General features: G+C 42.2%; 1 protein-coding gene across 2 annotated transcripts; it reads right to left on the bottom strand.

Moving 5' to 3' along the window:
• Positions 1 to 2,917: 2,917 nt before the first annotated feature.
• Positions 2,918 to 12,192, bottom strand: LOC115574673 (saccharopine dehydrogenase-like oxidoreductase). Of its 2 annotated transcripts, none has more exons than XM_030406348.1 (12): positions 11,958 to 12,192; positions 10,724 to 10,836; positions 10,518 to 10,598; positions 9,651 to 9,780; positions 9,262 to 9,311; positions 8,542 to 8,672; positions 7,714 to 7,831; positions 5,643 to 5,762; positions 5,179 to 5,235; positions 4,173 to 4,284; positions 3,732 to 3,813; positions 2,918 to 3,620 (listed from the first exon to the last, which is right to left on the bottom strand). In XM_030406348.1, the coding sequence occupies exons 1-12, from the start codon at positions 12,151 to 12,153 to the stop codon at positions 3,521 to 3,523; spliced, it is 1,290 nt and encodes a 429-aa protein (XP_030262208.1). In that variant the 5' UTR covers positions 12,154 to 12,192; the 3' UTR covers positions 2,918 to 3,520. The 2 variants fall into 2 exon arrangements, with proteins under 2 accessions (XP_030262208.1, XP_030262209.1); XM_030406349.1 differs by having other exon boundaries at positions 11,954 to 12,092.
• Between the last annotated feature and the right edge of the window lie 215 nt (positions 12,193 to 12,407).

Below are 12,407 nucleotides of genomic sequence, written 5' to 3'. Positions count from 1 at the left end.
TGTACAAAAATGATGAGGGTGCTGACGGGCCTGAGCTTAGTTCACCTGACATCACAAGGTAAAATAACCCTAATGACATCATCAGGGTTATTTTCTAAGACTAGAAAGTGCCTCCATACACACAGAAGACATTATACAGCTGTTTTTCTGTACAGGTTAAAGAGTGCTAACCATTAGCATTAAAATTGAGCTGGATGTGTAAAATTGGTGGCTTACCCCTTTAAGGGCAACATTGGGAAATTGGGGTCAGGTGTCTACAGTGGTGAGGGTGAGAGGTCAGGGACTGGAAGCAAACCAATCTGAGGAGGAGGAGGAGGAGGACTTATGAAATGCTACAGTACGTTGTTATGTGAACATGAAGAGAGAGACATTACACATTACACCGGAGAGAGGACGAAGAAAGAGGCCAAACAGAAACAACAAGAGACGCAGAACTGAACAGAAACACAATGAAAGATTCAGAGAGTGAGAACAACAGACTGCCGGTTACTGTACGGACGAGAGGCAGCCACAGAGCAACACTTCCTGCCACGCTGCAGCCGGCACAGAGACACAAGAAGCTTTGTACCAACAAATAACTCACTCGCAGTCAGTTCTGACACAGACCGACACAAAAACTCAATATTTACTGAGAGGGAAAAAGCTGACAGTGCCAAAGAAAAGCAACAAAGAGCGTGTAACTGAACCGAGCTCAGTCAGGTTCTTCATTTGTGCGGTTTGTACGCAACAGCTTGTTTATCTTTGACAGTGAACTGCTGCTGTATCACACAGGTGTGTAGTGTTATATACTGCATACTGTGTAGTGCAAATAGTGCTGTAATGTCCAAAATAAGGATTCAACAGCTGCAAAAGTTACCAATGTTTAAAACAGTGATTTGGCTGAGAGCCGAAGCCAAAACCCCCCGTGAACCGTGTGTTCTGTTGTTGTTTATTTTATTCACTTCCTCTTTTGTGCCAGAAAAACAAAGATTAAAAAATGTACTGAAATCATTCTGACGTCAGTGTCATGAAGTCACACTATCTTTGACAGAGCACAAAGTCATAGATAATACAAATCTATGAAAAAAAATGTACACAACCTTTCACAGGAAACACGGTTACCTGTATTCTCAGATCCAATCAACCAGCCGAGTATCGATGTCGGTGTCTGAACGAGAAATCTCTGCATCACCAGTGAGTTCTTTAATTACTCTGCCTGTGTGGTAATCAGCTGTAGTTACTGGATAACAGTTCATGAAACATGACCCGCTTACAAAATAATAAAACACTGCTATATATTTAACTTCCCCACATAAAAGGGAATGTAAGAATGTAAAAGTCCGGCTCCTTTTCCCTGTTTTCAGATCTTTCTCCTACATAACAAGTTGAGTAGGACTTCTATACATCCACGCAGGTGTGAAGCCTCTGTTGTTTGTAAGCGTGGTGTAAAACCAATCAAACACTCTCAAATGATTACATGTTACGGTGGCGTCATTAAAGCTAGAATTGAATTGGCGAGTGCAGGCTGATCGTTAGTTTGACAGATGGATGCAGAGGGAGAGGAGGTGATGAGGGCCATGACATGAATATCTGCACAGACTGGAGATGTGCAGGGGGAGAGGGTGGGGCTGCAGCCTGCTACGCACAGGGAAACCACTGCAATCTCCCCCTCCTCCCTCTCATTCTCATTCTTGTACAATGACAGAAATGCCACCCCACCCATCCCTCCTACAGCTGCTCATCACACTGTACTCAGGAGCTATTCAACATACAAACCACCCCACTGACACGTCCCGTCAGCAGACTCTGCCTCCGCTGTGCACCCACAGCTAAAAGCAGCTTTCTGTGGTCGTATTTATGTTTTCAGTGGAGTGGCGGTGACAGCCGGGGGATGGGGGCGACGCAGACCAGACACAGAGCAGACTCACAGTTGACTCACAACGAGGACAAAGAGCGAAAACAAACAAAGACATCGCTGCCAGCTCTTTTTAAACCTGACATCCTATTCGCAGATCTCAGATATCTGAAACTCGCAGTAACCCTGTTGTGATCGCGTCCCTGGTTCTCCAGATTTTAAACGGTGCACATGCAGCTTTTTTTGTTAAGGACACACACCGTCTCTGCATCCTCAAAGGCACCGAATGACCTCTGCTGTCATCCTGGGCTGCACCGGGTAAATATATGTCAGGGCTGATGAGCAGAGGGAACACTGACACCTGGTGGCAGAGCGGGGTTTTGTTTCATGTGGGAGGAGGACTGCAGCACACAGGTTCAGACGTGGATGCTTGTTATGTGGGTTGTGTGCACTTCCATGCTCGTATGTGTGACGGGCCCGGTGTTGTGGCGTGTTTTGGGTTTTGTTTTGTGTTCTCCTTTCCCTCCCTGCCTGCACACCTGATCCTTCTCCCCACTGGTGTTTCTTAGCTTCTTCCATCAGCGTCCTCTTCAGTCTCCTCTGCTCTGTCATGGTGCCTGTAGATGCTGCTGAGCCCGGTTCTGCTGCCTACTCGCCCAGTTCTGAGAACCTCCTCCTCCCTGCAGTCCAAATCAGTGTGTCAACAGAGCTAATTCATGGTACACAGCTGATAGTTGGTGGCATGATTGTGATCCCAACTGTTCACTGAGTTACATGGTGCTGAAACAAGCGATAGAGTCGACACCACTGACCCTGTTACAAGTCACTATAACAGTAGAATCATTTTAAAATGTTATTTTAAGGTAAAATAGTTGCGAAACGTTGCATTGAGTCAATTAAGATTCACATGAGTTTTTATTCCTCTGGGATTTGAAGCTGCTGTTTGTGCCGTCGTTTGTACGTGTTTGCAAAAAAAAATATAGTTTGATTCTCAATCTGTGAAACTATAGAAACATTTCAAAGTATTAAACGTATTTGAAGCCACAGTGTAGAAGCTACACAGAAGCTAAAAAAACAGCTGCATCCTGTATCATCCAGTGCTTTATTACATTGTTTTTTGGAAACTATATTTAAAATATACAACAACAGTTTCCATTCAGTCATCATTCTGTAGTTTCTGTTAGTGTTTTAAATATCAAGTTTCAGGCGTTTTCTTACATTTCAAGTACAAATTTGCAGGCGAACTGATTCCTAAAATCAAAATAAGATAAAATCCACCTCACTTATTATCACAAATGCTTAATCAGCAAAGTAATGTGCAAGATGTGTCTCATTAGATGTAGAGATCCATCAGTGATGCACGAGACTCAGTGGAACAGATAAATAATTAGCAAAGGCACAGCTGGCATTAATGATTGGTAGCCAAGACATATGTGTTTTCGGAAGTGTCCATGAGCAGAACAGTGAACATCTACCTGCTTTAGTGGTTCTGTTACCACCTGAACTATCTGAGAGTGATGTCACTAAACCAGTAAACAGACAACAAATGAAGGGTTCAGGGATTTTACAGTTCTCACTGTATAAAGTGGTCGTGTCGACTGTATGAAGGGTCGGGCAACATCAGTATAAATGAAATATACTGGAACTGGGAGGAGCCGTGACCTCACAGTGGTTTCTGTTGAAACACTACTCGCAGTGTCTGACTGAGAACTTGACACTGTGGTTCTGGAGGCGATCGATCAGGCTGGTTTTATAGAAGGCAGCTCCTGGAGTGTACACTCCTCCCCTGTCAGAAACAGAGAGAGAAGGTGTGTGATAATGCTGTAAGAGAGGAGGCAGGCAGACACAGAACAGACAGAAGAACTTTACACTCAACAAAAAGAAAAAAGAGACTGACCTCCTGGGGAGAGAGTGCAGCTCATCCAGCAACGTCACGGCTGCTTGTACCAGAGTGGAAACTGTCACTACATAACCAGGCTCTGTGAACAGCAACACAAACACACATGTGGAGTTCAGATGTCACAGAAATGATCCCAAATACTGTTTACAGCATTAAACACACCGGAAGTTTGAGGCTCTATTTACAGCATGTGAGTGACGGATCTGTCTGGTGAGATTTTATACTTTTCTTACTGTCAACAAATCCCACGAAAAGACCGAAAAACAGCCATAAACTGATCCGACTAACCAGCTGCTGGTATTGTGTGTGTTTGTGCCCAAAGCCTGATATCTTCCCTTCATCACCATGAACACACACAACAGTTTATCGTGACTCACACATGCTGCTGCTGTAAATATGCCCAGCTGTATACTGAGGTGTATATACAGGCAGATTTACCTGCTCCTACGACCTGAGTGCAGATCTTGGCGTTGGGTCGGCCCTGTGAGGGATCTGTACTCTCTGAGTAACCCTCCCCGAAGAACGTCAGGCTGAAACAGGTGTCTTCTATCTGAGAGAGGACAGTGAGTGATGTGAGAGGGAATGAGTGAATCAACAATGTAATTAAAACTGGACACCAGGTCTGTGTGTAGTGGTTGTTGTAAGTGCCGACAATGACAACAAAAATAAAAACCCATGACGTGTAATATCGCCCATAATCCGGGCCGAGACCCATCCTCCAGGTAAAGTCAGAAGAGATCCGTTCTGTGGTTTCTGTGTAATCCTGCTCAAGTTTTCCTCTGACATTAAACATCCATAACTTAAAAAAACAACACTGAAAGTTAAAGCATTTAAAAAAAAAGGAACATTCTTCAGTATAATTAGTTTAACACTAAAAATCTCTTTGTCTTTTTATCTCATTCACCATCCGCCTCTTGTTAGGACGCACGATATCCACCGGACCAATCAATATCAGCCCAACAATGGTACATTTATTTATCTTTAATTTATCTGTATTGGTGAAAATATGACACCAAATTTCTTCCACTGACGTAACAAGAGCAGCATTTACTCCCTCACGTCACACTTTGGATTTTAGACGTTGGTTTGCAGCCCAACAAAATTTAAAACATAAAAAACTGCTTGATGTCCTAAACTGAATCAATATCGTGCCTCCCTGCTGCCTGTTAACCAGCGTGAAGAGCCGGGAACAAAAACATGCAACCGTTTTATCTCTGGCACTTTGTTTTCTGTTCATCATCTTCCATGTGTTGATGATTAAGAAAACAGGTTTTCAGAGGCTTCGACAACAAAAACTAACTCACTCAGACTCGTGTATTTCCTTTCACTTGGTTTCAGAGCTCCTGACTGACAGACATTTCACAAGCTCACCGGGAAAACTTTCAATTAATCTCAGGGTACAAAGATTGATTAATGCAATGAACTCATTCAGTGTTTGTGTCACCTGCTTCGTAGTCGGACCAGACTTGGAGAACATGCCGAAGGAGAAGAAGGATGGAAACTTTGGGAAAGACAAAAACAAAACAATCAATCCATCATACATGCACGTTATTATTACAAAAGTGTGTTTACAGCAGAATTGTATAGAAACATATTTAAGGAACTGTGACAGAGAAATATCCATTTACTCTGCAGAACTCTGGATGCAGATTTGAAACATGTGTTGACTTGCAGGCTGTAAGTTGTGTCACTGTTGCTGCAACACTTTGCTGCTGAGTAGCTTTGACTAAACCTTCCAGCTAAATATCCACTCTGTGACATTCAGCCACATTTCAATGCCTGGAATAACCGTTTTAAGCCTTACAGTCTTTAAACTTCTTAAATCTAATTCACTTCTCAGGGAGTCAGATTATCTGAATTGGGGGGCAAATAGCAAAATGAAGGTCGGCTGATGAACAGTGTTCCTACCATGGTGAGGAGTTTCCTTCCCAGGCTGAATTTGACCATGAACCAGAACAGGAGGCCGCTGCAGAAGAGCTTAACGACTGAGAAGAGGCCGCCGACCCCGACATAGGCGCTGTACTGGACCTGTGGGTGGAGGGAAGAGAGAGCACCAGAATGTAAAGGATAACGAGGGAAATTAAAGGTGACAGGAGAGGAGGGGGGGGAAGATAAGGGGATGCAGATAACGGGTGCAGGTGAGGTGGAAAATGAGAGATGAAGGGAAACGTAAGTTGAAAGAGAAGAGGGAGGAGGGGATGGACACAGACGAAAGGAGTCAGAAGATGAAAGTGAGGTGATAAATCAAAAAGGAGGCAGGTGGCAGAAGTGAGGGAGAGGAGACGGGGTGAGGAGGAGGTAGATCCAGAGTAAAGGACAGGATGGGAGTAAAAGGGTGAGGAGACATTCAGAATCCAAAGGAGGATGCACAGCAGAGTGAGATGAGATGTCAGAGGGAGTAATGAGCAGCGGGGAGGAAAGTGATGAATCACTACAGATGACTCATCATATTTCCACTTCACTGGTAGATGGCGGTCTAAACAACATAATGAGATAGTTTGATTAGGCCTTCCTCTGGCTGTGATCAGCACAGTGACAGCTGCTGGAATGGCTGACCTAGTTACAGGTACAGCAGGGAGAAACAGTTTGGCTTCTCACAGCCAGGATGCAGAGTCAAAGAAAAAAAGGAGCGTGTGTGCTTAATACTAAATATTAAACCTCTTTGAGTCATTTAACGCAGCGTATCACACTTTATTCCTGTGGGTTGTGGATAGTATTGAAATATTAATCTCTCCGGTCCTGAGGCTCACTGAGGCAGAGCAAAATGTTGTAATGCATGCCGAGTCATCACGGATAGAGTGGAAAATGATTGATTGCACGGAAATCTACATTTACATTTATTCATTTGGCCGAGACTTTTTTTCCCCGAGTACACACTGGCCACAGTAAATCACGGAGTGGAGCGCTGCTTTATCATCCCTCAGGGTTAGAAAACACATTGACCTGTGAGATGAGAGAAGGGATACTGTAACCTACTTAAAATGATTGCACATATAAATTGTGGATTGTGGAGTTGCCTTGCTCAGGTCAACAGGTTTCTCACTTTTTAGAGGGACTTTTTTGACAAGTATAGCTGAGCTCATGCCTGCACAGTTTGATGCAAATCTGATATGTGGGATAACATTGTTGAATATGCAATGACGATATGGCTCGCTATAATAAACTGTTGGACTGTCACGTCTGTTGTTGGACCTGCTGTACAAGGATATTGTGGATCTTGCTATTATCTATTTCACATGACTTTCGGTTTCCCTCTGCGTTCAACAACTAAATAAAACAAACTTCCACAAGCAAAATATCTCCGTACACATGAGAGCCCAGAATCAGCTCCACTACGATGGGTGGTGATAAAATCTAAATTGCCAATACATCAAAAACCTCAGAAGGAGTAGCTAATTATTAATTGACGCGCATCATTTTGTTATCTAAACACCTTCGACAGCAAAAGGTGATGAATTTGTGTGGACAAATTGAGGTGAGAAGAGAGGCCAAAACGTACAAATGTAAAATGTTTGTTTTCCAAAATACATTAATCCATATTTATGTAGACACGGCGTTAATGGAATTTTTAAAAAATCCCATGAACATTTTAATGTGATTTCAGCATCTTATTCTTTAAAACATTGTTAATGGACAAGGAAGTAAAGATAAACGAAGGTCTGTGTAATTCAGCAAAGGAAAACAAATAGAAATAGAAAGAAAATAAATCCTGTTTTAAACAATCACCATTCAAGGAAAACTGTCTAAATTTACGAGGTGCACATCAATGCAACATTTAAAGAATCGAAACCATAAAAATCTACAATCAGATTTTACCTCAAGGGAACACAAATCATCATCACAGATGTGTTGATATGTGTTTAGTGTTGTTGTACTTTTTTTTTATACTAGCAATACACGACAGCTAAAGGTATCTTTACCTGCTGTCGCTGCAATAAACAACAGTGAACTGTCGCTCCTCGTGTTGATATTATCTTACCGGTGACTGCTGCTGCTCCTCGTAAAGGAAACGCTGGGTTCTCTTGACTACTGAAGGGTCCGAGCCCATAAACGGGATGGCATACTGCTCGATCTCCCTGCTGAAAAACATAAAACCCCTGCACACACACAGACACACACACACACACACAAACATACACACCAAATTACTTAGACAGAAAGCAAAGTGGTCGACATTCACTACATCTATCTCTGCCTGCAGCTTCAGCTCAGCAGTATTTGAGCTCATTTCATCCATTGATAGTCTTTTAAATCTGTCTCTCCGTCCCTGCCAGGCCCCACGTTCCAATAAACTCTCCTTGCACTGAATGTAAATCAGTCTACCAGACGGTAATAATCTTCAAATCCCAGCTATTTGCAGAAACTTTATACAGTGACTTAAAACTGACCCTTGTGTCTTACCTGTAGAGTTTAATGGCCCTGACGTTAAATCTAACTGGTCAAAATGAAGGTTTTCATCCCAAAACATCGACATAAAAAAACATTTGCAACACATGTTCTTTACATTACATTTATTTAGAAAATGATTGCATTTTCTGAAATGGCAAAATAACTTAAATTAAGTATTATTATTGAGAATATTATTCCATCTTTCACTTTGGAAACACATCATTAAAATGTAAGTGTAAATGTAAGGTCAAGTGTAAAAGTTTCAGTGGGAAAATCCCTTTTTCTGGCATGCACTGAAAAAAAAACACCTTCCCCCTTTTCCCTGACGAATGGCTGCCAAGCCCCCACTCCAATAAAAATGTTATTTCTCAAAGTAAAGTGTTGGAGCCAGACAGTAATGACTCACTTATAGCTTTACCTCTTTTTGACTTTGGCTCCCACCACAGGCAGCGGCGTGTGGCCAAACTTCTTCCTCAGCTGGCGGAGGGATCCACTGTCTGCGAAACCGTACACGGCAGACTGCCAAGTGGCATCGTGGCCGCTGAACCCCTGCGAGGGGGGAGATAACTTTAAATTCTGTCACTGTGCAGAACAGCTACCTCAAAGTCCTCTCAATACACACCAATGGTTTCATGTGAATAACTCATTTCTTTTGATTGACAGATTGAAATGAGTCTGCAAGGGATTGCTTTAAAATCTCATCGCACAAAAGTAGACAGCTGCGTGTTTTTGGTTGTATATCAGCATCTTTAGCTGATAGAACTGGTCATATAGTCTATAAATCTATCAACAGAAGGGTAGCACTTCAGCTACACTCTCTGAAACTGCTCTTTCTATATATATTTCCACAATATCCCTCGAGCTTCTGTTACAAGACCTTTCTGTGTCTCAGGAATATTGATGTTGTGCTCCATACTAGTGTTTCCCTGGAGTTATTTTTGGGAATCCAGCTCTCTTCTACTGTAAACTCAGTAGAAGTGAAGTTTAATGCCACATGTTTCATCACCATCTAAACATCTACAGTCTTATATAAACTTACACCACAACAGCTGTCACTTTACTCTTAAAAAGGCTGCACATAGTGTATTAGACTACATATCCCATCATGCAGTGCAGCAGCTGTAGTAGTTCAGGCTACCTCAGGCCCACTGCTAATTTTCAGGAAGCTCTCCACAGCTGTCAGCGTCCCTGAAATCAGACCACAGAACATAATTAAGACCAAGTTACAGTTTTCATTAATCAAATCATAAGTTCAACTAACTTTTATACCATTTATATAAAGAGACGCAAAACATTTGAGAAACACAGATTTTTCTGTACTTATAAACTCTGAGAAAATGTAAACATCAGTAAACTAACAAGGCAAACAAGCACTGCTGTGTTTGTCTAGTGTTCACACCTTCACATACTGAGGGCTCAATCAACCTATGACGATTTTTGCCTTTATGGCTTCTTCATTGAATAAAACAATAACAGACTTTTGATTCACAGTTGATTCATGATGTAACCTGTCATGTAGTTTCCTACCTTTGAACTGCCTCTGTGTATAGAGAACACCCAGGTCTGCCGGTACGGAGTCGAAGCCACAGCTGCCGATCACGTACACTCCTCTGTCCAAGGCCTTAGTGTGGTACTCAAGCTGCATACGCTCCAGAAACTGTGGACGATTAAGACCCATATTCACAAATACACACACAAAAGAAATATGCATCTGTGTTGTAAGAAGTTAAAAGTTACATTCTGAGAGAATTAAGTACCGTATTCTCTCATGAATGACAGTGATTTTGACCACGTTAGTCTCCCTCTCTGGGGTGTGCGCTGTCATACCTTTTTCTTATTTAAATTAAATAACTGTTGCAAGAAGTGGGATGCTGTGTGTGAGTGAAAGTCATGGGTATGGACCAAGTAATAAAGTGAAGTCAGTAGTCATAGCAACATCCCAGACTCCATTACAAATCGCGTGATTTTAAGAGTTGTTGCATTATTAGAAAAAAAGTGGAAAAAGTCACCAGACTCCCTTAAGAAAACGCTTAATTTTGAGACCTGCTGCGTGAGAACACACTGTATAAACTTTGAGAAACGCTGTAAACATCAAAATCTTAACTATTTATGCCCTCTTGTTAATTCGGCAAACGTTATACATGATGATATTTCATTGTGTAAAAATATTTGGTCAAATGGTTGATCATCAGATTCAGCATTTTTCTGATTATCAGAAACGGTGTTTGTTTTTTGTTCCCATTTATTTATTTATTTATTTATATGGCCTTTTCAAGATGGGATGAGAGATCGGAAGGTGACATGCAGCAAAGAGCTACTTTAATGGCTGAAGCAACCAAGCTAAAAAGCATTAAAAAAATATAGAGATGGTCGGATATTTATTTATTTTCCAACCTGAGGTTCGCCACAGATGTCCAAGTAGTGAGCTCCGTTTTCAACACAAGCTTTGACCACTGGTTCACCATAAAATCTGTACTGAAAGGACAAAGAGACCAAGAGACAGAATTATTCAACACAACACAAACCACAAGATTACAGTGTTGTGTGATCTCCACGTGTCCTTTGTTTCACGCCCTGACAGAGTCTGGAAACATACTCACAGGCCCCACACAGTTGAGAATCACCAGGCCTTGTTGGCACATGATGGCCAGCGATTCCTCGATAGACACGTCGGCAACAATGATTTCAATGTCAGTCCTCAGCTCTGGCATAGCTGACAAAAGAGAGGAAGAGAGAATATCTTTCAGTAACTGTACAGTGGATACACCTGATTCATGGCTTCTGCTTTTTGGGTTCCTGCCTTTTACTTTATGTTATGAACGGCCTGCAAAACGTCGAGTGTAGCTCAGGAGGTAAAGCGAGTCGTCCAGTAATCTAAAGGTTGCTGGTTTGAATCCCTGGTTTCTTTGTTTTCATGTTGAAGTAACAAGACACTGAACCCCTAATTGCTCCTGATCAGCAGTTGGCACCTTGCATGTCAGCCTCTGTCATCAGTGTGAATGTGACAAGTGTTGCAGAAATGCAAGTCCATTAACTATCAATATGCATGTTCTATATGTCCATAATAAACATATAAACTCCATATACATGTATATATTCATAATAAAATATATATCAATTTATAATAACATATTAACAATCCAGTCAGTCAGCAGACAAACAGTTTCTACTGCTGTAGCTGCGTTATTTTAGATCACGCTACCTCGCTCTGCATGACACGCCCTCCTCTGCCTCTGATTGGCTACCGCCTGCTGTAGCAATGCTAAGTAATGTTCAACTCCCACCAAAGATGAACAGAGTGAAGATGTCTCACTCTGTAGCTAAAAACGGAGCGTTTAAGACACAGAGTGTAAAGAGATGCTGCAGCAATGCACCATGTGAGAGAAAATAATGTGTCTTTTGAAAATGAAAGTATGTAAACGTTTTTTACAGGAACCCCCAAATAAAAGTATGAACCTGAAAAATTAGCATCATATGGCCTCTTTAATACTTATAGCTACAGATCAGTTATGTGTCAGTGCTCTGGTAATAAAGATGGCAGCGTGTAAGGTGTCCTCAAATACTCTGAACTACTTTATCTTCAGCATAGATAAGACTGTAAAATGAAACATTAGTTCGGCTATGTGAGCTCATTCCAGAAGCTAGCTGACAGTTAGCTGGTTATTGGAGCACAACAATGAACTGACAGGTGTGTTTAGGGGGTACAGTTAGAAAGTGTTGACTTGTAGCCACACAACAACAACAACAACAACAACAACCACTCTGCTGCCTCTGTCAGTCAGGTAGAGTCAGGTATCCTTCTGTTAGCTCCACTACAGCCGGTCAGGTACCTACACAGCCTCCCCGCGGCTCGACCCAACACGTCCTCCAGCCGCTGTCTGCTCCTCCCGGCCACGGCCCACTTCAGGGGGGCACCGCCTGGACCCTCTGCGGCGGTCCGAGCGACCTCCTCCACCACGAACTGCCCCGTGAACCCCGTGGCACCGAAAATGATGACATGGTAGGGTCTGCTGGAGGTGACAGCCGCCATTGTTTTGGTGTTTCACGTCAAGGTCCCGCCTTAGTTACGGTTCGGACCCGCTGATTGGCTGAGCGGAAAACGTCCTGACGTCATAACTGTAGTGGGCGCTGTCCATTAAAATGAACAATCATATATAATAATAAAAAAAGCCAAATGTATAGTTAATTAAACTTTAGTCAATAGTTATTAACTGTTAACAAGCAATGAAATGCTTTATAAAGTATTAATTATAAGTTGTTTATTGAAAAGTTGTGAACGATGTT

This window comes from Sparus aurata, chromosome 22, assembly GCF_900880675.1.
Source record: "Sparus aurata chromosome 22, fSpaAur1.1, whole genome shotgun sequence".
Classification (NCBI taxonomy): domain Eukaryota; kingdom Metazoa; phylum Chordata; class Actinopteri; order Spariformes; family Sparidae; genus Sparus; species Sparus aurata.
Note: the sequence above shows the minus strand (reverse complement) of the source record. Positions and strands in the feature narration are given on the sequence as shown.